Source organism: Squalius cephalus (assembly GCF_949319135.1).
Source record: "Squalius cephalus genome assembly, chromosome: 24".
Classification (NCBI taxonomy): domain Eukaryota; kingdom Metazoa; phylum Chordata; class Actinopteri; order Cypriniformes; family Leuciscidae; genus Squalius; species Squalius cephalus.
This window is the reverse complement of record NC_137145.1, coordinates 7,450,516-7,477,831: the sequence shown is the minus strand read 5'-3', so window position 1 is coordinate 7,477,831 and position 27,316 is coordinate 7,450,516. Positions and strand designations below refer to the sequence as shown.

General features: G+C 40.8%; 1 protein-coding gene across 5 annotated transcripts in view; it reads left to right on the top strand.

Annotated features, from left to right (window-relative positions):
* gramd1ba (GRAM domain containing 1Ba) overlaps positions 1–27,316 on the top strand; it is a 51,615-nt gene that overhangs the window by 8,982 nt on the left and 15,317 nt on the right. For 2 of the 5 annotated variants that reach the window (XM_079861538.1, XM_079861537.1), the window contains exons 3-4: positions 21,984–22,200; positions 26,832–26,852. In XM_079861538.1, coding sequence (XP_079717664.1) covers positions 21,984–22,200; positions 26,832–26,852 — 238 coding nt within the window. Of the gene's footprint in view, positions 1–13,855; positions 14,168–21,983; positions 22,201–24,319; positions 24,341–26,831; positions 26,853–27,316 lie in introns of those variants that run through there. The other 3 variants (XM_079861540.1, XM_079861541.1, XM_079861539.1) reach the window with 3 other exon arrangements.

The window sequence follows — 27,316 nt, the reverse complement described above, 5'->3', positions numbered from 1 at the left end:
CTCCTCCCCTGAGTGAGCTTTACGCAGTCCACCATGTTTATCTCTTCGCCAGAGCATTTAACAGCAGCATTCAATTAAGAAATGTATTTTTTATTAAAGCAACTAAAGTTGCTCAATCAAGAACACTTTAATACACAGATCTTACTCTTAATATACACATGCGATTTCTTTCCCTGCTGTTTACATTCACAGACATAGCTGACTGTGTTTATGTGTTCTTTGTATGTTTTTGACATAACCCGACAGTTTAACCGCAAGAAGTGTGAAAGAGAGCTTAGTTTAATACTCATGTCTGGCAGCCAGCTTTCTGTGTGCGTGCTTCGGATGTGTGCACTCAGAAAACATTCCACCGGTTTCACAGGCGAGGCTTAAACCTAGTCCCAGACTAAAATTCATGTTTGAACTGTTCTAACTGAAAGCAACTTGCACTGGCAAATCTTAAAATATGCCAGTGCCATTGTTTTGTCTCAAGTTGCACACCAGTAATGTTTTTTAAGGCTTTACAAGACGTTTTATAAGAGCTGTCCTGAACTAAGGCCTAATCCTGGCTTAATCTAAAACCTGTTTGTGAAACTGGGCCCATATGTGAAAGTGACAAGGCTGCATTTCCTCTGCATTAACCCATCCAAGTTAGTGCACATTAGGAGTAGTAAGTAGTGAACACTAGGGCTGGACCCGAATATCCGAATATTCGTTCGGTGGGTTGGTATTCGATTTGAAAATTTGACATTCGAATATAATCGTTTAATCGTTTTTTTTTTTTTTTTTGCACACCTGGGATCCCCCGCGAAACTGTTTTCATTCGCGCTTGAATAAGGCCGGCGACTGCGTGGCGTGAGCGTCTCAGCTGCGTGGCGTGTCTGTTTTTTATTTCGGCTCCCATGTTAACAGGTTGGAGTTTGCACACTGCCTGCGTGAGACACGCGTCTCAGGCGCGGTTCGAGCCACGCGGAAAACGCGTGCATGCTAGAAATAGAACCGACGCAGTGTTCCAGCAATGGGAGTATTCTCTGGCTAGAGCGCAGAACAGCGGAGTTTGTATGGACCGAAGTGCATGCCTGAGCTTGTGTTTTGGGTTAAACTGCGTTGCTTTGACATTGTGGAAAATAGAATAATAGAAACAAAATGTATTAGCCTTTTTACCCGTTATTATCAATCTAAATTAATCTCGTTTTTAATTTAACTTAATTTCGTTTTTCTTTATTTAAATTTCGTTTTTTCTTTATTTAAATTTCGTTTTTCTTTATTTAAATTTCGTTTTTTTTCTTTATTTAAATTTCGTTTTTCTTTATTTAAATTTCGTTTTTCTTTATTTAAGTCTACCCTTTACTGTGTCAGTAATTTGTTAGTCAGAAAAATATTAGACTACCTTAGTATTGCTTAAGTTAACAGACTGTGTGCGGTTTATATCACTAGTCCAGTGTCCGTTCTCGGAGCATAAAGCCCTGCCCGCGTGAGGTGCGCCGCTTCCAGCTCGCGCTGTTCTGTAGTTTACTAAAAGTTTATTCATTCTGAATGTGTCGCGTCTCGCGTGTCCATCTATAGCCTATTGCACCAAATGCGGCACTGCACTCCCTTGTGAAGTCGATTGGATGAACGGTTCTCGAAATAATCAAAATGCAAACGGACATACAGACACAGAGAATATACTGCCTTTATTAGAGAGAAGAATATGTTCAGCCCCCTCTCTCCGAAGCTTCGAATATTCGATGTTCATTACTACCGAAGCTTCGAAGCTCAAAAAATGGTATTGGACCAGCCCTAGTGAACACACACACACACACACACTCGGAGCAGTGGGCAGCCATTTTGCTCTTGCTCCCAGGGAGCAGTTGGGGGTTAGGTGCCTTGCTCAATGGCACCTCAGTCATTTCCTGCTGGTATTGAGAATCGAACCCACAACCTTCGAGTTACCAGTCTCTCTAACATTAGGCCACAGCCATTAAGCCGAAATCAGAAGTTTAAACTGATATAGCTTTAAAATGCATGCAAATTATAAATTTAAAGCTACACTGTTTAGGATTTTCTCCCATCTAGCGGTGAAATTGTTTATGACTACCAACTGAATATTACTTTCTAGCCCCTCCCATTCCGAGAGCGTTTTAACTCCTACGTTGCCTGTATTATTTCAAATCTGCCGGCAGTCGCGAGTAATCTCCCCCTCGTCACGGTGTCACTGAGTGTAAAAACGCGAAAGGCGAAGCTTGAATTTCCAGGTATGTCCCTCTTTGGCTAATGTATTTTCAACATGGAGGCGCAACATGGCTGCCGCCATTCGAGCGACTCGCTCGTATGTATTCTAAATGGCAGATTCTACGCTTACGAGAATACTTGATTAGTTGGTAGAAGTAATTACACATTAATGAGCACATATCATTTTGAAAGAACAAAGTGTTTTTTTGCTTAGAATCAACTTAGAAAATTACACAGTGTAGCTTTAATATTGAGTTGAAAATTTTGTTCATGACAATTGATGAGTTGTCAATATTGTCACAGGTGGTTACAGGTGGTTGCAGGAAGGCAGACGGAGACGAGGATATATTTTCAAAAACGAAGGTTTAATGTAATTAAACACAGGACAGCAGAACAGGTAGCAACACACACACTAAATAAAACTGAGATCGGACCAAGACTGACTGAACAGAAGGAGCTTAAATACAAACACAAATGACACTGATTAACGGAACACAGGTGATACAGATGATGATCATTAACTAAACACAGATGACACAGCTAAACTTAACGACAGTAACCATAGAAGCGAAGGAGTGGCGGGAAAAGAACAAAGGAAAACAGGAACCAATCAAATTGAAAGTCCAAACAAGCACTGACACGTGACAAATACAATATATAGGGTATGATTTTACCCCTAAATTCAGCATATTGACACAAAACTGATAGCTGCCTGAAGTCCAGTTGTAAAAATATACCTCATATTTCTTGTCAAATCTAATTGTACAGTCAATCGCAAAGCTCTTTCCCGCTTTAGATGTGTTTGTGTGTTTTTCGCGGCATTCACGCTGAAAACCAATGCTGCCCCTCTGTCTTTCTACTCTCATTCCGGTCGACGGTGACACACGCATACCCTCAATTCTGGACAGGGGAGGAGAGCAGCAGCTCATTTACATTTAAAGATACATGCATGAAAAGAGAGTGTTTTTGCTTCAACTTAAAAATGAGCATTTACAACATTTGATAATAAATGGTTTGTGAGATATTTTGATCTGAAACTTCACAGACACATTCTGGGGACTACTGAGACTTATATTGCATCTTGTAAAAAGGGTCCCCTTTAAATTAAGCTCAGCCTGTTTTCTCAGTGCCCTTGTTTCAACAAGATAGTGGCCATCAAAATGATGTGTAACAAGATGTGTAAGCACATTATTGCTTGACTTGTTCCTGTAATCATTTTCAGGGTGCTCAACATGCTCGGGTTGCCTCATTTGATCTTGTGTTCTTATTTAATTGTCCAGATCCCTATGAAAGATGTGCAGGCCATCTTTCAGCTGAGATTAGACAGAAGCCTGCAGCAGCAGTGTCCTGTTACCAGAGCTGATGATTCATCACAGAACTGCAGACTGATGTTATCTAACACCCCAATCAGATACCTCTCTCACACGCACTCTCTTTCTTTTCCACTGAGCTGTAAACAGAATCCCTTCTCTCATAGTAGTTCATGTGCACTTCTGACTTCCTTTTAAACTGACTATTTCCTCAGCCATATGTAAAGTGAATTCTCTCTGGATATCTGTCTGTCTGTCTGTGGCCACTGAGTCGTTTTACTTGCAGATTGAACTAACTCTCAGAGTCCTTAGGGTCTCTGTCAGGAAGAGTGGGCTGTATAGAGCCAGAGAAAGTAGGTCATGAGCAAATGGTTGAGTTCTCCTTCCTGTGTGGGATTCAGCAGTGCTGCTGTATAAATCTCAGGGAAGCACCCGAGACCTGTGTTTGCATCATAAGTCATCTCCTCAGTGATCGGTGAGGTAACATCTGCATGAGATCTGCAACTACTGAATCCCACACAAAGCTTTGCAGATTCAAGCAGAATTCATTCATAAACTTCTACACATCTTTTATTAAACATTTAATTGAATCCGATAATATTAATAGTGATACATAAGCATGCACACTGTTGAAGTCTTTTACACATTTTACCATATAGACTTTGAAAAAAATAAATAAAAATATATATATATAGAGAGAGAGAGAGAGAGAGAGAGATTTTCAGCAGAGAAAGTGTGAAAAGCTCCACAGAATCACACATCATTACACATATAATATTTACGAATTATATCTATATATTCCAGACTCTGTTAGTTTTATTATTATAATAAAAATATATTTTTTAATACATTTGAATGTACAGTATTCAATATTTATTCAAAACTCTTTCAAAATGCAGTTATACATTTTTATGATTTTGAAGGATTTTTGAATAAGTATATTTTAACTACTAATAAGTGTGTAATATTTTACCATATTTATTCACCATAATTCTCTCTTCCCCATATTTTCCCCCCAACAATACGTTACAAAGAAGCTATATTTTGCATCAGCATAAGCTAATAACTGTTTCAGATTTGTTAATGCATAACACAATTCGTTTTAAGTAAATATTGTAACCATTTACATGGTTTATTCTAACCATTTTGCTCTAATATTAACATTATATCTGGCATTCCCTATTTTGGAAAAACCGTCAACAACTAGTTATGAGTAATATCATCTGATCCCTCTGAGCTCTTTTCAGTGGAATAACAATCTGTGTTGTTTTTGCCGGTCAGGGTTGTGTGTATGTGTGTGTGTGTGTGTGGGTGGGTGTGTTTGTTTGTGCACGCAGGGATTAGCTGCCTCACTTCACTTCTCCAGTACGCTCTCTAACCAAGCCTGACAGTCACCTCATCACCTGACTCTCTCACGCTCTCCTCTCATTGGCTGGCTCCCTTCAGCCTCCATGTGGCAGTGAGCTCAGCAATGCTGAGGGGGCGGGGCTATGTGGCAGCTCTAGCTGGCTGTTGGGCCACAGGGCTAAACATTTCAGGACTGGATCCACAGAAATAAACTCCAGCCTTCATTGGCCAGGTTCGGCAGGCCCGCTGGAGCCAGAGTTGCTCATCTGCTCTTCCCCACTCAGACCCCCAGAGACCCAGCAAGGGCAAAGGAACATGTTGATGTAACGGATTACATGTGCAATGCTGATATTTCACATCAGTACTGGGCGCTGTGAAATTGTAGGAGTTCTGCTGATGAAATTATATTTGATTTAAATTATTATATAGATTTTTTCATATTTGAAACTGCATTTGCATTTTCTTTAATTGGACATCAAACACCTTTGGCACAAGTAACATCTCATAACATATCATATAAGAATCAGAATATGTATTTTTGAAAGGATATTTCATAAAAAATTGACCACATTATATAATTTAATCTCAAGGTGCACTGAATTTTGTCTAAAAAGTCTCATATAAAATGTTTATTCATACATCATGCATGCATTCACATTCAGAGCGTGATGGAGCTGTCCATTCAGCACCACTGTGACATGCACTGTGATTGGCCAGTGCTTTTACAGGGACTCATTCTGATTGGCCAGTCCTCTGTGGCCAGCATCATGCTGAGAATTTATTGGCTACTTGTGTATTATCCTAGCTTGTTGGATATAAAAATGAGAAACGAGAATTAGATGACCATGTTTTTTACCAGTCTGTGTGTAAATGTGCATGTGTGCTGGTCATTTATGAAGTTTTGAAATAGTAGTCAGGTTTTCAGAGGTATCCTCTCTCTCTTTATAGTGGTGTGTGTGTGTATGTGTGTTTGTACAAGAGTTTGTGTGAGTTCACGTGTGTGTGTGTGTGTGTGTGTGTGTGTGTGTGTGTGTGTGTGTGTGTGTGTGTGTGTGTGTGAGAGAGAGAGAGAGAGAGAGAGTGAGTAAATGGGTGCATCACTGTTTGGTTTACTTTTCCTCTTTTTGTGGCAGGAATTGATTTACTTTGCTGCTAGTGAAATGCAGTCTCTTTTTTACACCAAGAAAATATTGAGCTTGTGCATCATTCGTCAACTTTTTGAAGTTGGGACAAATACTTTTGCCCTCTCTGGGCATCCAGCTCTGTCTGTATCTGCCCTTCTCTATAGCCAGGTTGTAGTAGCTCAGTCCGTCATGTTTTTCCTCAGTTTGTGGTCTCTGACTGTGCTCAGGCATTCTGCTAATCTCTGTTTAGGGCCAAATAACGTTGTAGTTTGCTTTGTTTTGTGTTGTTTCATTCCTATAAGCTAGGTAGTTTTCCTTTTGTGCATTAATCATTTGGTTGGGCTCTGTTGATTCTGTGGATGAGGGTTGTCAGTGTCCTGAGGCTGATTATTGTTAGTCGTGTTAAATGTGTTAGTCTGTTTATGGAGCCTCAGTACCAGCTGAATGAGGGGACTCTTCTCATCGTTCATTTCATGGATTTAAAGGGCTTTAAAATGATAAAGAAGTTGGGGTCACACAATTTTAGATGTTTCCAAAATTTGATGGATCTTTTCTCAATGTGGATAGAGGGCATTGGCCTGATTCTGCCCTGCATACATTATTAGGTGTGTTTCTCTGTACTCTAAGGATGCTTTTACAAAACTCTGTATGCAGGGTTTCAATCGGATTTTTGTCCTATTTGTCAAATTCGTGATTTAGGAGAGGACCCCAAACTTCGCTGCCATATAGTGCAATATGTTCTATGACTGATTGGAATCTTTTGATAGATTGATAGACAAATTAGATAGATTTTTTTTGATGGCATAGAAAGCCCTTCTTGCTTTCTCTTTCACTTAATTCAAGGCCAAGTTGAGGTTTCCGTTTCCATTTGGTATGAGTAGTTTGTGGCATTAACAATTTTTATCATACCAAGGGTGAAATTGTTCTTGAAACTGGTTCTGCTCTAGACCCTCTTCTGTTGGAGACAGCAGGACCAGATCATCTGCATAGAGGACTAACTTTATAGTATGTGGAGGCCAGGTGCTGCTGATTGTTCTAGTAGTTTCGCCAATTTATTGATGTATATACTGAAGAGGGTCGGTGATAGTGGGCAGCCCTGTCTCACACCCATCCTTGAGTGAAGAACTCCGTTTTTTTATTGCCAATATTGATTGCACGTTTATTGTTTGAATACATCATTTTTATGATGTTGTATGTTTTGCTCCCTATACCAATTTTCTGAAAGTAAGACAGTAGACTTTGTTGCCAAATTAAATCAAAGGCCTTCTGGAAATCTACAAAGCATGCAAATATTTTGGTTTTGTTTTGGTTGATGTATTTATCAATCAGGGTATGGAGGGTGAAGAAATGAACTGATGTTCTAAAATTTGGTAAGAATCCAATTTGACTTTTGCTTAAGGCATTGTGTTCGGTAAGGAAGTGAACGCGTTTTGTGTTGATAATGCTGCAAAACATCACTGCTCACACAGATCTAATTTGTCTTTTGAAACTGGGTGTTATGAGTCCTCTATTCCAGGTGTTCTTTCTCTCAGACCCCTAGTCCACATTTATATTCAATGTAAAACAGGCAAGTTTTGCGTTTTTTGAGAAGCAGTTGCATAACCAATAGAAAATGATGTATTGTAGGTGCGTTGACACTTACAGCGATTAAATCACGGGAAGTTGCTGTCCTGTTGGTGTCACGGTTCATGAATTCACTGGTTTCTTCGTGTCTCGTGTATTTGTTGTTTTGTGTGTGTGGGTGTGTGTGAGTGGGCGTGGCTGCTCGTTCAGTTGATCAGCACTCCACCTGATCTCATTCCCCTCATCAGCTACCACCAATCATCTCTGCTATATAAACTCATCGCACTCTCCTTTCCCTGTCAGATCGTTGGTTTTGGTGTCCTCAGTGTGTTGTCGTCGTCAGCTCTTCCGGTTCCAGTTCCTGTTCCAGTTCGTGTCCTGTTCGGTGTTTTCATGGTGTTCGTCGTGTTGGATGTTCACTTCACTGGATTCACCGTCACCTGTCTTCACCTCCACGCTGACCATCAAGTCCCTGCGCCACCAGCCCACCCGTGTGTTATTTCTGTGTCTTCTGACCTACAATAAAGAGTTTACTTGCATATTGCTTCCGCCTCTGAATTATGACAGAACGATCTGACCAAACGATGGGAGCAGCAAGTGGATCCTCTACGCTTGATGACTTCATCAGAGTAACCATTTCTCGGATAGAGGCTCAAGAGAGGACATCTACGGAGTCGGGTCGGGCCATTCAAGCTCTCGTGGCGCAGGTGTCCGAGCTCACCCAGCAGCTTCAACATCTACGAGCTCCCACTGCGCCACCACCCACACCGGCCGCTCCCCCAGTTCCACCATCAGGCGCCTCCCAGTCAGAACCCCGTCTACCGGTCCCTGAACCCTACAGTGGTGAGCCGAATTTTTGCAGAGCTTTTCTAACTCGCTGTACTATGCATTTCTCTCTGCAACCCAGAACATTTGCCACAGAACAAAGCAAAGTGGCATTCGTACTCACACTGCTGACTGGGAGGGCAGCTCTGTGGGGGACGGCGGTGTGGGAGAATCAAGATCCGTGTTGTGCCTCGTTCCAGACACTCGCCGCCGAGATGAAGATGGTGTTTGACCGCGCGGTCGCGGGAAGAGAAGCAGCACGAACCCTGGCGGATCTCAAGCAAGGAAGCAGATCCGTATCAGATTATGCCATTGAGTTCCGGACCTTGGCGGCTGAGTGTCAATGGAACGAGGAAGCGCAGTGGGACATGTTCCTGCATGGGCTGGCTGACCGCGTCCTGAGAGAAATCTACGCGTTGGATTTACCCGCTACACTCAACGGACTCATCGACCTGGCGCTTCGCGTGGATTCTCGTCTCTCTCGTGTTGAACGGATGAAGTTACCGGTTCGGGCTTCAACCACCGTGGAGACCACGCAAGCCAGCGGCGGGGACGCGGTCAGCCCCGTCTACGATCACGAGCCCATGCAGGTCGGGCGAGCTCGGCTTTCCCGGGAGGAGAAGGAAAGGCGGAGATCCCAGGGCCTTTGCCTGTACTGTGGGACTGCTGGTCACTTCGCTTACAACTGCCCGGTAAAAGGGCAAGCCCGGCAGTAAATCTGAGGCTACTGTCGGGTGGGATCTCCGCTGAGAAGACCTCATCAACATCAACTCTCCTTCCGGTAAGACTTAGATGGTCAGCCAACACTCACGACTGTCTTGCACTTTTGGATTCCGGGGCAGAAGGTAACTTCATGGACTACACATTCGCTCACAAGATTCACGTTCCCCTGTTACCACTCACCCATTCCATTGCTGTGCACGCCCTCAACGGTCAAGCCCTTCCCACCATCGCATTCACCACTGGACCCATTACACTCACTGTATCCGGCAATCACACAGAGACTACCTCATTTTACATCCTGGACTCCCCCCTGGCACCTGTTGTTCTCGGTCACCCCTGGCTAATCAAGCATAACCCCAAAATTGACTGGCAGCAGAGATCAGTGTTGGAGTGGAGCAGTTTTTGTCATGAGTCCTGTCTTGCGTCTGCCTGTCCGTCTGTTATTGTTTCTGCTTTTCAGGAGGAGGCAGTGGATTTATCAAACGTGCCCACGGAGTATCTGGACCTGAAGGAAGTGTTCAGTAAGTCTCGGGCTGCTTCTCTCCCTCCGCATCGTCCCTATGACTGTGCAATAGATCTACTGCCAGGTACGTCTCCGCCTAAAGGCAAACTTTACTCTCTATCTATTCCCGAGAGGGAGGCCATGGAGAAATATATTTCTGATTCTCTGGCATCCAAATTCATCCGACCTTCCTCTTCTCCTGCGGGGGCGGGGTTCTTTTTTGTGGGGAAGAAGGACGGTTCTCTGCGACCTTGCATTGATTACCGAGGGCTGAATAACATCACGGTAAAGAATACTTATCCTTTGCCGTTGATGTCTTCAGCCTTCGAGAGGTTGCAGGGAGCGTCGGTCTTCACAAAACTGGACTTACGTAACGCTTATCATTTGGTCCGCATCAGGAAGGGGGATGAATGGAAGACTGCGTTTAACACCCCCAGGGGGCACTTTGAATATTTGGTTATGCCTTTCGGGCTGTCCAATAGTCCAGCAGTCTTCCAGGCACTCGTCAATGACGTGCTGAGAGACATGGTCGATCAGTTCATTTATGTCTACCTGGATGACATATTGATTTTTTCTTCGTCTCTCCAGGAACATGTTCAGCACGTCAGACGAGTGCTTCAGAGGTTGTTAGAGAATGGTCTTTTTGTCAAGGCGGAGAAATGCGCTTTTCATGCACAGTCTGTTCCTTTCTTAGGGTACATTGTGTCGTCTGAGGGGATGCGCATGGATCCTGAGAAGGTTAAGGCTGTGGTGGATTGGCCAAGTCCAGATTCCCGTAAGGCCCTACAGAGGTTTCTGGGGTTCGCCAATTTTTACCGGCGGTTCATTCGCAATTTCAGCCAACTAGCCTCACCTCTGACCGCCTTGACCTCCCCCAGAACTACGTTCAGGTGGTCAGACGCAGCCGAGGCTGCGTTTGCCAAACTGAAAGGCCGCTTTGTTTCAGCCCCCATCCTAGTTACCCCTGATCCATCACGTCAGTTCATGGTGGAGGTCGACGCGTCAGAGGTGGGGGTAGGTGCAGTGTTATCCCAACGTTCTCCTACAGACGACAGAATGCATCCGTGCGCGTTTTTGTCTCATCGTTTGTCCCCTGCCGAACGTAATTATGATATTGGTAACAGAGAGTTGTTGGCAGTCAAGTTAGCATTGGAAGAGTGGCGTCACTGGTTAGAAGGGTCGGGGGTACCTTTTATCGTATGGACCGATCATAAGAATCTGGAATACATTAGAACCGCTAAAAGATTGAACTCTAGGCAGGCTCGGTGGGCACTTTTTTTCGGACGTTTTGACTTTACTCTCTCGTACCGCCCGGGCTCCAAAAACATCAAGCCCGATTCTTTGTCACGTATTTTTGACCATTCCGATCGCCCGTCTACTCCCGAGTGCATTTTTCCGGAGTCCCTAATTGTCTCCACACTCTCATGGGAGGTCGAATCGAAGGTCAGAACGGCCTTAGAAGGGGTAACGCCTCCGCCCGGTTGTCCACCGAACCGGTTATTTGTGCCAGAGCAATTACGGTCCAACGTCATTCAGTGGGGTCATTGTTCCAATGTGGCTTGTCATCCAGGAGTCAGTCGTACCACGTCTTTAGTTAAGCAACGATTTTGGTGGCCACGTATGGCTCGTGACGTTCACAGTTTTGTTTTGGCTTGCTCAGTTTGTGCCACTGGTAAGACTTCCAATCGACCCCCAGATGGGCTCCTTCAACCGCTGCCGATCCCTTCGAGACCCTGGTCCCACATCGCTCTAGATTTTATCACCGCCCTCCCACCCTCTCAGGGTAACACGGTAGTTTTGACCGTGGTGGACCGATTCTCGAAGGCGGTCCATTTCATTCCCTTGCCCAAATTACCCTCAGCCAAGGAGACAGCGGTAACAGTCGTTGACCACGTCTTTCGGCTACATGGCCTCCCGACAGACGTGGTCTCCGACAGAGGACCCCAATTTGTGTCCAAATTTTGGCAAGAATTTTGTAGATTACTGGGTGCGACTGTTAGTCTGTCCTCAGGGTTTCATCCCCAGAGCAATGGCCAAACTGAGAGAGCCAACCAGGATTTGGAGAGAACGTTGCGATGTTTGGTCTCCAAGAATCCTTCCTCATGGAGCCAACGACTGTCAATGGTGGAGTACGCCCACAATTCGTTACCAGTATCATCTACGGGCCTATCGCCGTTTAAGTGTAGTCTAGGTTACCAGCCACCAATTTTTCCTAGTCTGGAATCCGAAGTCGCGGTCCCCTCCGCTCACGCCTTTGTCCAGAGGTGTCGCCACACTTGGACTAGAGCCCGCGAGACTCTACTCCAAGCGGGAGCGCGCACCAAGGCTAAAGCCGATCGCCACCGGTCTAAGCCTCCCGTATACGTCGTTGGTCAAAAAGTGTGGCTTTCTACTAAGAACATTCCTCTCCGCTCCGTCTCTAATAAGCTAGCTCCCAAATTTATTGGCCCATTCACTGTCACCAAGATCATTAGCCCGGTGGCAGTCCGCCTCAAACTCCCTCCAGTGTACAGGAGGATTCATTCCGTCTTCCATGTTTCCAAAATCAAGCCCGTGTTTCATTCTCAGTTTAATCCGCCCGTCCCGGTTCCCCCCCCGCCGCGTCTCGTAGAAGGGGAACCTACGTATTCGGTTAATCGCATTCTGGACTCAAGGCGGAGGGGACGCGGATTCCAGTACTTGGTGGACTGGGAGGGTTACGGTCCGGAGGAGAGGAGTTGGGTTCCTGCCAGAGACATCCTGGATCACTCTCTTATCGATGATTACAATCGACAGGTAAGGGAGTCTGGGGACGCCAGGAGGCGTTCCTAGGAGAGGGGGTACTGTCACGGTTCATGAATTCACTGGTTTCTTCGTGTCTCGTGTATTTGTTGTTTTGTGTGTGTGGGTGTGTGTGAGTGGGCGTGGCTGCTCGTTCAGTTGATCAGCACTCCACCTGATCTCATTCCCCTCATCAGCTACCACCAATCATCTCTGCTATATAAACTCATCGCACTCTCCTTTCCCTGTCAGATCGTTGGTTTTGGTGTCCTCAGTGTGTTGTCGTCGTCAGCTCTTCCGGTTCCAGTTCCTGTTCCAGTTCGTGTCCTGTTCGGTGTTTTCATGGTGTTCGTCGTGTTGGATGTTCACTTCACTGGATTCACCGTCACCTGTCTTCACCTCCACGCTGACCATCAAGTCCCTGCGCCACCAGCCCACCCGTGTGTTATTTCTGTGTCTTCTGACCTACAATAAAGAGTTTACTTGCATATTGCTTCCGCCTCTGAATTATGACAGTTGGTTGCTGCTGGATGACAATCATGTAAGCTTCTCTGCCTGTGCTTCCATTTGCCATATTGCATCACTGTGCATGGTGTTATAACACTGCATTTTTGTTATAACAGTTGTTTTCCCTCATGTAGCCTTAAATCACTAACTCTCATTGAAACGAACTCATGGTCATTTTGATTCTGCAAATCACTGTCAGTATGAAAACTTCTTGCATATTTTTGTTAATGTATGACTATGATTTTGCCAAGTAGGATTTATGCCAGAATCAACATCTTTTGTTTGTCTTTGATGTCTTTGTCTTTTTTTGGGGTAAGCTTTATGTTTATGTTTATGCTGTATGTAAAATCAGAGGAAAATGACAAGTTAGAATGCTATTCATGCCCCAAAACCCAACCCTAAACCTAACCCTAAAATATTATTGGTTGAGGACGACAGGGATGAGGACAAGGATTCAGGAACATGTCCTACTTTGAAAATCATGGTCACCATGTATTTAAGTGAATTTGAGGACAGTGACTCAGAATTGTCTTGCTTTTATTCCCAGTCAAATCTGAACGACGCGGCCATCAAAATTTGAGTCTGTAGTGAACACTTCCTGTTGCTCTTTTCTGACAAATTTGGCCCTTTTTTATTCAGCGCACACATTGAAAACACACTTTAACAGACATTTGTGTTCAGGCAGCTTGTGGGTGTTTCAGAAGAGAGACCTGTGTGTCCACGAGATCAGAGAAACACTGCTATGGCCTGTACACGTGACTAGACAATTGCAGTAATATCAACTGTGCAAGACACCAAGCAATATATTTCTCTCATCCTTACACACTCTGTTCGCAGTGTTTACCGTCCATCTGTATTAAGGGATTAGAGGACCAGCTGTCGACAGCCCCATAGTCCCTCACACACACAGCAGCAGTGAGACCGGACAGGAATTTCTTTGAGTCAGGAAGGAAGCGGGGGGGAGGGGAGTGGCCTAGAGGATCTGAGCATGCTCAGTGAGCACCGGATTGAGACGAGAGCCGCTCATGCCCTCATCTGCAGGAAGAGAGAGGGAGAGAGAGGCTGCTGCGTTTCAGAGGTGCACATGAGCGCTTCACGCACTCAGGATGTGGAAGTATGGCTCGCCAGACACTTTCATGCTGAATGAGGCATTCTGAGTCGGGCCGATCGCCCGTGCTTGGGATCACCAGAACCGACCCGGATTAACATCCCGCTCGGGATGCCTTGGGAAAGGCGGCCCGTGAAATGGGAAGATGACACTGTGGGATCAGGACAGCCTGCACTGCACTAATGAAAGGCTTCAAGCTTGCCTGGTAAGATGGACAGACGGTCCTGTGTGATGCCAACCGGTCTGTCGTGGGCTTCTCCTCTCTCTGCAGTATTCGTTTGTGTGTTTACTTCTTATTTTAATGTGGCAGAGATTTTGGCTGCATGTCCTCATCTTAAACACCTGCATTGTACGGTACGGTAGGAATTCGCTCTCTCCGTCGCTTTGTATCTGTCGCTGTCTGAGATCTGCAGTGACGTATTAGTGGCCACTTGTACACATCAACCATGTATAGCATTGACACCAAGATGGTGGACTTTAATGATAAACTTTTAATGGTTATGTAACATTGCCCTCTTAGATGGCAGAATGATTCTTCACTGTTGGATGGTGGAAGCTTATTTTAGAGGCACTGAGTTCAGGACTTATGCAGATTAGTGAAGGAAGTGTGACAGTGCAGTTTTCATGTAATAATTTCATATTCTTTTGGACCGTCGTTTTTCCTTTTTCTCAGTTCATATACTCTACTGTGTGTCAGTCAGCAAGGCAAAATGTAGCAGTTTCCTCAGAAGTCATAGCTATTTGTGATGAAGGTGCTTTGTGGTTGGGAATTTTTAGAAATGAGGAAACGATTAAAATTAGCTCATATGATGTGTTTCTGTTATGAACTAGTCTCTTGGTTAAAGACTTTTATTTATTTTTGGTCAGGCAAAGATTTTTTTTTAAATTTGTATTACAGTGTGTTTCAAGTCTGATAAGCATGCTAAATGCAAACTTTTGGCAATTATATTATAATGCAAACTGTTTCGTCAGATGTTGATACAGCTTGTGTTTTATCTGATAGAACTAGTGTATTGATCTTGTACTCTTGAGACATTGAGGCCACATGAACATGGCTTTTTTCTAGGTCTCAGATAAAATCCAGAGATTTTTACCATATTAAAGGTGATAAAAACCTCAAGCACGGGTCAGCGTGATGTCATCACCGTACAGAGAATTTGCAAAAAAAAAACTTGCCGTTTTTGTCTGTCAGTCTGTCTTTCATTAAAGCGTTATTTTTTTTATTTAGTTCATTAAAATGACAGCCTGGTTCTTGGACCATCAGGTTATTGGTCTGGATCTTGGCCTTAAGAAGTCTAGTCCTTGTCTAAGCTTTCCCAGACACTCCTCCTGTTTGCCATTGGTTCATGGAATTAGCATAGTACATGTTGAAAAAAAGATATTAACATAGTACATGTTACAAAAACATGAAATACTTTCTTTTAACGGTATTTTTGTAGGTACCGTAGTTGTACAGATTTCTGCTCATCAGCCGCTCTGCGATAACAGTGTGGACAGTCTCAGCATCTGTGTGCTGTGTTCTCTAGGACTCACGCTCCCAGCGCTGTTAAATGAGCACTGCAGAGCGCGTCCTTGGACCAGATCACTCACTGTGTCCATCTGTGTGTGTTTACTGCAGTGGACACTAAGAGACATGTTGCTATATAATTATGAGTCCCTCGTGAAAACACATTTTTAATGTCTGATTACAGTATAAAGAGGTGTACTTCTTAAGGCAGATGTGGTCACATGACCAGCTCCCTCTCTAGTGCAGTCTGTCACAGATGTAGCATATGTTTAAGTTATACTGCATAGTATAGAATTTATACTTCATGCTGTTTAAAGTGCCCGTATTATGCTTTTTCATGTGTAATAAAGCTGTTTTTGAATGTAAAAGGTCTGCAAAGTTTAAGTCTGCATACCGATTCTGAACTGCCTGAAATGAATTGTCAGTGATGCCAGTCTTACTTCCTGCACAAGCCTAATTAGGTTATATCAAATTTGCATAATGCCAGCATATGATCTTCATTGGCTGCCCACAAACAACATGTAGTTTTTTGACCCGCCCTCAAACAGTGTAGTTGTAGCAGAGGCCTGGAAGAGTTTGGTTCATGTTGTCGTCATGCCGAGAAGACGCTGTTTTCCACACTGCAAATCCACTTTGGATGCACTTCAAAAAGATGAGAACTCGGGCTCGAATTGATACGGTAAAATCGACGCCATCTTTACTGTTTGTATTACTGTGTATACAAGTGCTGAAGAGGCTTCTGGAGCTAAAATTCATATGTGTAATGTAGGCATTTGTTTTCCAACGCACATTGTAAGAGGTAGACCAATCACAACAGACTGGGCCAACTGACCAGAGTATAGAGCAGAGGGGTTTAGAGGGGCCGCATCTTCAAACGGACTGGTTTCAGACACTGTGTGAAATGAGGTTTTAATGTATGTTATGAGAAAATTTGAGATTTTTTATTATTTTTTTTAACTTGGATGCATTTTAAACCTATTGTACGAGACCTCTAAAAGAAAATTAGGAACCATTAAAATAGCATAATAGGGGTACTTTATAAAAAGTGTGTTCTTTTTCTTTTTTCTCGAAGGCATTCCAGAGTTAAATGCAACAGTAACAGATAGCTGGACAGTAAAGATAGGCTGTTTGTTCCAGACATTACCATGTATTACACCGTCCTGAGCAGATTACAGGTCTATTTTAAGCAGAGATATGCTCTCTCTCTCTCTCTTTCTCTTTCTCTCTCTCTCTCTCTCTCTCTCAGTATAAATCAGACTAGCAACTAGTTTGATTTGATTCACAGATTCATGATTTGATTTAAAGTTTAAACATAATTATTATGTTGTTTTTTCTGTTTCTGTGATTGTGAATTTTCTGATTATTCTTTAATTGTGACTCCACTCTGATGTCACCAATATCTGATCTCTGATCCAACTCTGAATTTGATTTTAATCTAATTTCACTTGAATCTAAATTGTGATCTTATCAAACTCTGATTAATTTGCGACTGATCTGCGACTGATCCAATTGAACCTTTATCTGATCTCACTCATATGATTGGACTGTGATCAAATCAGGTGATGGCAATCTGACTGTAATCTGATCCTGATCTGAATTCATTTCGATCTCATCTGACAATGATTTGAGTGATCTAATTGAACCCTGATCTGATTTGATCATCTGATCTGATCCAGTTTTGAGCAGATTTAAACAAACCTCTTATTATACTATTATCTAAACATTATCTAAACTGCCCTTATTTTTATCTGACTCTAAACTAATAAATAATATATATATATATATATATATATATATATATATATATATATATATATATATATAAATAAATATAATAATAAATATATATATATATATATATATATATATATATATATATATAAAAATAAGTATTTTATGCTCATCATGGCTGCATTTATTGAATGAAAAATACTGAAATATTATTACAATTTAAAATAACTGTCTTCTATTTGAATATATTTTAAAATGTTATTTATTCCTGAGATGGCAAAGCTGAATTTGCAGCATCATTACTCTAGTCTTAAGTGTGAACTTTAGATGATCCTTCAGAAATCAGTGTGATATGTTGCAAAAGGTGCATTTCTTATTATGTTATTATTATATATATGTTTTTGCTGCATAATATTTTTGTGGAAACCGCGACACTAATATTGAAAGGTATGGGGTAAGGGAGATTAAATAAAAAGAAAAAAGAAGAAAAAAATACTTTTATTCAGCAAAGATGCATTAAATTGATCAAAAGTGATGCTAAAATTATTTATTACAAAATATTTATATTTCAAATAATCCTCATTAAAGAATCATGATTTAAAAAAATGTATCAGCTTCTACAAAAAAATTAAACAATGTTTTCAAAATTGATATTAAATAAGAATCATTGTTTAAAAATTGAGCAGCAATAATAATAGAGTGCCAGAATTAATTCTGAAGGATCATGTGACACTGAAGACTGGAGTAATGATGCTGAAAATTCAGCTTTGCATCACAGGAACTCATAAAACTCAGCTTTCTCTTCAAATTTTCTCCTTTTTTGTGCCTCTTTTATCATCTACCAGGTAGAAATTATAAGTCTGATTGTTTAGAAAAATAACAGTGCATTCCTCTTCAACAAGACACGTGATTTGAGGTATCATTCACACAAGTTCAAGCGTATTACTTATTCACATATTACAATATTCACATAAGTAAAAGCTATCCAGAGTGTTTTTGTCAGAGTCATTATTTTCCTTATTTCTGTGAAGCTGCTTTGAGACAATCTGTAGCAATAAAGGTGAGTTGACTTGACTGGGTAGGATTTGATGGCATATGCATCACAGGAGTGAACAGAGAGCGAGCATGAGCGAGTGAGAGGGGAAGGGAGGGATGTGATTGGACAGGGGGAGGGGTAGAGAGCCAGAGACTGCTGACGTGAGTGGCTTCATTCAAGAAACCCATGAATATTAAACCTCAGCACAGCAGCCGCTTTTCACACCAGCTCGACAGAACGATAGTGAAGAGCTAACAGAACAGAAGAGGAAGCATGCAGAAGAGCGTAGAAATGAGGAAGCTTGCATGAAAGAACATGGATGCTGAGACGATAAGCTCCGCCTCCTCTCTTCCTCCTCTCTCCTCACATCACTCCATTCTCACACTGCAGCCGCACTGAATGAATGAAGCAGAGCCGAACGCTTTCGTGTAGCCCCTCATGGCCACCAGGTTTGTCAATGTGTGATTTTTGCATTAACATCATGAAGGGAAGTCATTTGCATGATGGGACTGTCACACTTGACATGTCCATTAGCTACAATTTCCAATATTTTAGTTCTTATTTTATGCTTTTGCCACCTTGTAATATGTAATAGAATCATGCTTTCATCCAATTTCAAGCAGATAACTATGTTTTTTTAGAAGAGATATGCATCTGTGACATTTGATCAGAATAATGATTGCGTTTGCTGCATGCACCGAGCGATTTTTTAAAAATTATTATTTTTGCATCACATAGGAGTGTTTTCACCCCTTTAATGAGTGTGAGAAAGATGTTTATCTCTGCCAAATGCTCTCTGCGTGAGAGAGCAATATCTTCCGACTGGTGGTATGAGAAAATGTTTCTATCATGTATGTTAGTTTTTTGGTTTTAGCCTTTAAGCAGAGGTGTGAAAACTGCATTCACACATACACGTGTGGCCTGTCATTACGGCTCTTATAGGTGCAGATATGACAGATGAGAGGCGAGTAGAGCCGTACATCCATCCACAATACAAGCTTTTTTTCTCTAGAGTGTTTGATAAATACCTTTTATCGCTTTATAGGTGTGTGGAGAGTGAGAAAGTGTTTGGCACTTGTGTTCTCAAAGCTGCACCCTAATGTCAGTTGCTATCTCATGAGAGACAATGCTTTTGTATAATGTCTGGAATGGAATACTAGCTCACTGCTTATTGGATACCGTGCAGTATGTACTGTAGACTATCTACTTTTTTTAAAAACGCACATACTTTGCACAGGTTACATGCTATGTACTACACAAAGAGTGAGTGTAGCACAGATGCACAATATATTGGCACCTTATTGGCTAATTATGTATTTTTGAAATTTGTACCAGTTGATGGTTAATATTTTTTACTATTCTATTTTCATATTTACTATATTTTTACATTTAGATAGCCTTTTCTGCCTTTTCATTATAATGTTGTCAAGTCAAGTCACCTTTATTTATAGCACTAAAATACAGATTGTTTCAAAGCAGCTTTACAGTGATAACAGGAAAACAATGCAACAAAGTTTGTTTCGTGTCAAAAGTAGTGTCATAGTAGTGTCTAAGTAAGTTCAGTGATGTTCATTTTTGTTGTTAAAAAAAAAAAAAGTTATTAATTTAGTTTATACAGCATTTGTCTATACAGCTGCTCTGGAGAAAACAGTGACGTCATCGTCCAGCTCAGTTCAGTTCTCATGTAATGGTGTCAATGCAGGCAGATCAATAATATTGTTGAATATCAAGTGTTGTGATGCCTAAATTTAGTTGTGACATATAAAATGATTTATTTTAGCATTTAGACTATTTATTTAGACAAAATAATATGGAATATTGTGCTGCTCACCCTCACTTTGTATATTGAATGATGTGATGTACAAGAAAACATTTAAGCAGCTGATCTAACAGATTCTTGACAGCTTGATAGATGTAGATCTATGCACCGGTAATTTGATGCCACTGTTTCTGTGAAGGTTTTATCTGCAGTGATTTATTTGCCGTCAGAACCTTCTAGAACACGTGGACGTGTGTTCTAGAAAGGAACGGCTGCTTGAGTGCTTGAGTGTTGCTGCATGGATAAAATCATAAGTGCATTAGGTTGAATGAACCCAGAGAGTTTGTGAGGTGTTTTATCAGTTGCTTTATTTTATTTGCTCTCTCTCTCTCTCTCTCTCTCTCTCTCTCTCTCTCTTTTGTCACACTGTTTGTTTTTCCAGACGGGCAGCTCTTAGCTCAGGTACAGAACATTAATAATTAAGATAGAACCTGGTGGCCTTTCTGAGGGACAGATGAAGGGCTGGCAGCAGGAAGAAGGAAGATTGCTGCATCAAGAGATTGAGTCAAAGATAGATGGCTAGAGAAGAGTTTCTCCATCTGATTGAAGAGGCCTTTTCATCTTCTGTATTATCTATACCATCTTGACCTTTGTAAGCAAATAAGGTCTCTGTGTTTGAGGTCAGCTAGTGAGTGTTGTTGTAATGGTTTTTCTCTGAAGATTTTACTCTTTCTTAGCTTAGGAGAATTAATGAAGTTTTCAGTTGTTTTATTTGAAGTATCAATTTTGTCTGAGATGTTTCTCCTAAAAGCTCTTAGGAGAAATAAAATGAGACTTGTTGACACAGTTAGAGAACAGAGCTACAAAATGAACATGCACGCCATAACTCGGATAATTTGGTACCATGAGAATGTGAGAATTATTTGACTTTTGATTGTAAGTTGATTGACAAATTTAAAGGGATAGTAACCCAAAGACCCAAAACTGAAAAATGTTCAGAATTTACTCACCTTCAAGTTGTTCCAAATCTGTATGAGTTTCTTCTTCTGTTGAACTCAAAAGAAGATATTTTGAAGAATGTTGGTAACAAGACGGTTGACAGTAGCCATTGACTTCCATAGTATTTATTTTTTTCCTACTATGGAAGTCAACAACTACCGCCAACTGTTTGATTACCAACATTCTTCAAAATATCTTCTTTTGGGTTCAGCAAAAGAAAGAAACTTATACAGGTTTGGAGCAACTTGAGAGTGAGTAAATGATGACAATATTTTTGGGTGAACTTCCTATGTTGAGAATCTCCTGTGAGAATATCAAGGTGCCAGGAGAAAAATGTATGAACTAGGAGGTCTCCATTTGCTTTGCTCTCCATTTTAACTTTTTTTTTTCTTCAAGTTTCTTCTTTTTTTTCTCTCCTTTTTTTTTTTTTACAGTTTCAGTTTTGTGCTTCAAAAAGATCATCAGATGTTCAGTTCCTGTATTTTGTCCGATCTTGTTTTTTCTGTGTGTGATTTTATCAGATGTGGAAATTCCCACCAGAACTACAGCGCTTTAGAGATGTGACCTCCGCTGCTGTGTTTTTTGGTCAGAGTTGTTAGATGTCAGTCTGATGTACATTCCTGGAAGCTGACAGGGCAGAGGTGAAAGGCCTGCTGGGAGGATTTGTGTGTACACAAGTTTTTTGGTGGTTTTGGTGGGGACTTTTCAGTTGACTTCTGTTGTTGTTATTCTGAGCCAGTGACTATATTTATTGTCCTTTACAGAATACCTTATTCATTTGTACATTTTCAATACATTTAGTATGTTTACCATAGCCTTTTGATGGTTTACACGAAACTCAATCCTGCATCTCCCACATGAGCAACCACACGTTTGTAGCTCATGCGCTAACTGTCCAGCCAAGGCTCAAACAACTATTTGCATTCTTTTTGTGAAGTGTAACATCTGTTTTAGGGTTATTTATTGGATATTTTTTCTTGTTTCTGTAGCACTGCCAGTAACTCGAACCGCAGCACGCCGGCCTGCTCACCCGTCCTGCGTAAACGCTCGCGCTCCCCAACGCCCCAGAGTCCAGAGGGTGAGAACATGGTGGAAAAGAACTCCGATCATTCTTCCGATAAATCCCCTTCCACCCCGGAACAAGCCGTCCAACGCACTTACAGCCAGTCGCTTCACAACACCCGCACCGGAGGAAAGAACTCCAAGGTAAATGTGTGACTTACTGTACTTACTGTACTTCTGCTCTCACCGTCTTCATATACTGCTTGTCTGGCACATCTATTGCTACTGTGGGGTCAAATTCCTCATCAGTGCAGGCTTATAAACTCAATTCTGAGTGTACTGCAGGTAATTTATACCTGTAGAGAAGATAGTCTACATTTTCCTACAAGATACCAGTGTTTACAGTTATCCAGTCAATTTACTTAAAAACCTAGTGAGCTGCCTATCCAGGGAACATTTTAGTCATCATACACACAAAAAAAGTCATCATACACACACAGTGTGAGTGTGTGTGAGAGGCAGCTCACTAAGTTTTGAAAATACTGTAGAGCTCTTGCTTTCTTTTTCCTATCATTGCATCTGTTGAAGGATTGCATGTGCAAGGTAAAAGAGTAAGCTCTCCCTTTCTTCGAGAAGAACGTGCTTCATAAAAACAGTACATCATTTAAAAATTATTGTAAATGTCACAAAGTGAAGCACATTTAAGTCTAATCTAGGGATGGCTCGATACCACAATTTTGGTTTCGGTACGGTACCAGAACCTAATACCTCGGTATCGATACTAAATCGATACCACAGGTGACAAATAACCAGCCTCAAAATTTAAGTGAATTGAAACAGTTTTATTAAAAAACACTGCTTGAAACTCTGCTGCACCGAATGTGCAAACAAAAAGTTATCAAAATGTAAAAAAAAAAAAATTTAATAAATAAAAAACAGTCAGGAAACTTACAGTAGGTTAAATTTTGATTTAAAAAAAAAAAGAAAAAAAAGAAAAGGACACCTGAAATGATACAATTAAAATAGGTTAATATCTATTATCTATAATAATTGATTAATATAGAATAATAATAGAATAATGAAATGAAATGTAAACCATTAGCTGTCATGCATCAACAGAATTATCAACATTTATAGCATTTATTCATCTTGGTTTGATTACTGTTTGGTTTGGGTTCATATTAGTTTAATGCATAATGTTAACATGCTAAACATGTATTAGTATATTTAAATAATAATTACGGATTGATCTATTCTAGATTAATAAATGCTATAATACTGTCAGGTCAGGTTACCTAATGAATGTTGACAAATGTAGCTTAAATGTAAAGTGTTACTCTAACATTCATATTAGTAATATCCATATTACTACTATTACTCTCTCTCAGCTGATTCCTCAGTCGGTCGCCACAGCAGCAGTGATAGATATGCCTTTCATTTTACTATCACCAATACTAAAATTAATATCACTTATCTCTTTATTCATTCAAATTCAATTAATATATGATTGTTTGAAAGGGCAAAAAAATTATGAAAACTAAACTTCATTGGTTCTAGCGTGTCATGAAAGCACATTTGAGCTTTCGTGTTTACCGTGTCATATTTAATTGATAAGCTCTATGTGCGCTGTGAATAAAAGTCTAAATTAAATCAGTTGAATGATGGACTCACGTGTCGATCTCTGAACTCTTTGAACAAGTCAGGATGATCAAGTGACAAGTGGTCAACGTTAGCCAGATTATGTGTTGCCTCCCGTGGCAAATTTAAAGCAGCGTTTGTACAGTGGTGCATTGAGGTCTGTTGCTTCACCTTTCTCATTACTTTTGTAGGCAAAGTAATGCCATATTTCACTCCTATTGCTCTCTTTATTTATTAATTTCGGGCGTGTAGAATGAGCTTCATCTGTTTGATCCATCGTGTTCCTCCGTTGTCACCGTTTGCCGGTTTTGCGTGACCCGCGTCAGTTTGGGTAGCGCACTGCCGCCGAGCGGTGAACTTCGAAACAGCAGCGCATCAAATACCGAAGTGAGCAAAATTATGATATTGTACCGTTTGAAATATAATATATACCGGTATTTTTGCAGTACCGGTATACCGCGCATCCCTAGTCTAATCTGAAGTCAGTCAAGTCGTTGCATTATCATTTCATGACCATCAGCACCTCATGTACCAGAATGATTTACAGAACATCTCTTCTGCTTTGATACTGTACGTGGGGAAGCTTTGCCGCCCAACAGTGTTTTTTATTTGTCTGCACATAATTCAGTTTTCTTTTTGTTTTTGTTTGTTTTCTGATATCTGTTCTTTCTCTCATGCATGCTAGTCCCACAAGAGACTGTCTAAAGTAAGCATCACTCTTTTCTGCTCTACCGTACCTCCACCTTGCATGTGACCCATCCCATAATGCTTTGCATCACCTGTCTGTGCTAACCTAGAAAATGCTAAGCAAACCCTGTGCAAGACTAGCTAGTAATGCCAAGTTAAATGTTTTGAACTTTCTGATACACACTAGCCCCTTTCACACATACAGTCTTTCCTGGTAAATTACTATTACGAGATCATGTGTGAACACGACCTTTCCAAAAGTACCAGTAAGTTCTAACAATTTCCCGGTATGAGAAGTTGTAACATTACCAGTAAATTACCGTTACGATTCTGTGTGTAAACAAAGAACAGGATTACGGGTATGAGTACATGCGAGGTCAGAACACGCCGTCTTAAGAAGTTTGCGTTGAGCCAATCATAATGCTCTGTCCGTTTATGGTAAGTTCCGCTGCTTTTAATAGTTTTTCTCTGTAAACATGTGCTAGACGGACGTCTGACCATTGTGCCACGTCTCATGATAGAAACCTTGCTGTGTCCAAAATCACCCATAATACCCTTAAATAGGGCATTATTTGAAGGTACAGCCATTTGTAGTGGGGTCCGAAACCATAGTGGATGTTATCGAGTGCACTCATTTAATCCCAAATGCACCGCAATAACGAGTGTACAATCGATTTATGCTCAACGGCAAATACCCATAATGCACTGTGAGAGTCTCATGTCGAATGAATTCCCGCGGCTCACCAGAAGATGGCACCCACAGCTTAATCATCCATCCTTCCATCCATTTTCCAAACTGCTGGTTCAATGTGGCTACAGCACATACAGCACATATCAAACAGGTATAAATTCTGTTTTAATTAATTATTAAATTATTAATTGTTTGATGTGTATACATGCTATTAGTTTCCATGACAGAGTTTAAGATAAATCGTTTCATCACTACTGAAGCTGCCAGTTTGCAAAGTTTCAAATAATTATTAAACAGCATGAACAAACTAACTATGCAGCACACTCAAATTCGCTCACTCGTTTTTATTCAAGTGAACTATATTAGTGGTCTAATCTTGGCAATAGTGAATGAGGGTATAGAGGACGATTTCGGACACAGCCCCTGCTTTCTTTTCCATTAATCAGCTCCGCAGTTATTGCATATGCGTATTATAGTAACTGCAATACTAAAGTAACTATTATGCGCCTCGTGTTTTTAGGAGCAAAATCACATTCTGTGCGAACCTTACGCATGTCACTCAAATGTAGTCAATTTGGACTCGTAGTGAAACTAAAGCGCTTCTCGTCCAGGTAGATGAAGAAAACAGACGTGTTTAAAGGTAATTTCCAATAATTTACATCATAGAGTTTACCGGTAAAGTCATTCTGGTAATGTTATGGTAATTTACTGGGATTGCTGTGTGAACAGGGCTTATAAAAGAGATGTTAACTTCTATTTGACACCAAATGGTACTGATGCAGCATCACAAAAGCAGAAGTTTTTACTATGCCATAGTAGAAACACGTTACTTATGTCACAGTCAGTTTATTTTCTAAAGACAGATATAGAAGGATGAATACATATTTATAAGTAAAACATTTCACACCTGACCTCTCTTGATGAACTTTCTCTCCAGTATGACAGACTAAACCTGATTAAAGTAAGAAATCAGTATTTGTGCCCTTGAGCTCAGACCCATCCTTTGAGAAGAAACCACAGTAGAGTACTGTAGAGTCCCAGTGTGTGTGAAAAGATCTGTATAATGCTCGCATTACACTACTTTCTCCATTCTTTTAGGTTTTTATATTTGTGTATATGAACCATAAACTTGTAGCACAATCTCTGTTAAGACACTTTTAGGATAGGTGTGGTTTTATAGATCTGTCCTGTCCTCTATAAAATGCATTATACGTTTGACAATGTTTAACAACAAGAGTTAATTTAGTGTAGAGACTGCCCCCTTGTGGTAGCTTTGTGTTTTGCGAATGTGCTATGAACAGACAAACAGAGCCTTCCCATAATCCCTTGTTTATGATATAATACCTGTGCTGATCAAACATTCCTGGATGGATGGATGGATGGATGGATGGATGGATGGATGGATGGATGGATGGATGGATGGATGGATAGATAGATAGATAGATAGATAGATAGATAGATAGATAGATAGATAGATAGATAGATAGAATGGACATTTTTTGGTACTCATGAGGAAAACAGCTTATAAATCATGTTAAATAATGTCTTTTGAAAATGTAAAAATGCAGAAAGTTTTCTGTGCTGGGAGTGGTTAGGAGATAGAATATACAGTTTATGTACAATATAAAAATAATTATGTCTATGGAATGTCCCTATAAAGCATATGTGTGTCTGTGTTTGTGTGTGTGATCTGTATATAGCCAAATATAAGTGTTTGTGTATATTTGAATCACCCAGGACCCTTAAAAACTCACTCTAATGTTTATCTCTTCCTCTTTTGTTTCTTCTACCATCAAAATTGGATTCTTCAAACTCACAGAAAAGTCAAAGCTGGTATAACGTAAGTTTTAAAAAAAACTATTTTTTACTCTTCATTACTTTTGATGTTGAATGTCGTGTGTTTATACAATATTGTGTACAATATTGGCAGGTTGGGATTCTTTAGGAACTGGATTTTGTTTGTCATTATTTCATATTTTTTTTATTGCTCATCTACATGCTATGTCATCTGAATCTCTGAGGGTGTTGCTTGCCAGAGTTAAACTGCCTTCACAGACATTTCATGTAGGAAATGATTACCTCTTTCTTCTGTAAGGCTGAATGGGTGGCCTGACATTTGTTTTCCTGTGGGAAAGAATCTATTTTTATTTTCAGGTCTGCTAGTACTTAATGACATTTTTCATCATTTTACAAGTGCCTTTGTGATGTTTTGTCAATGTGTTATTGTCGGTCATAACCTCTGGGCCACTCTGATGAAAGTGCACTGTAGAACGTCAGAACAAAGAGCGCAGTGTTCTTTCTCTC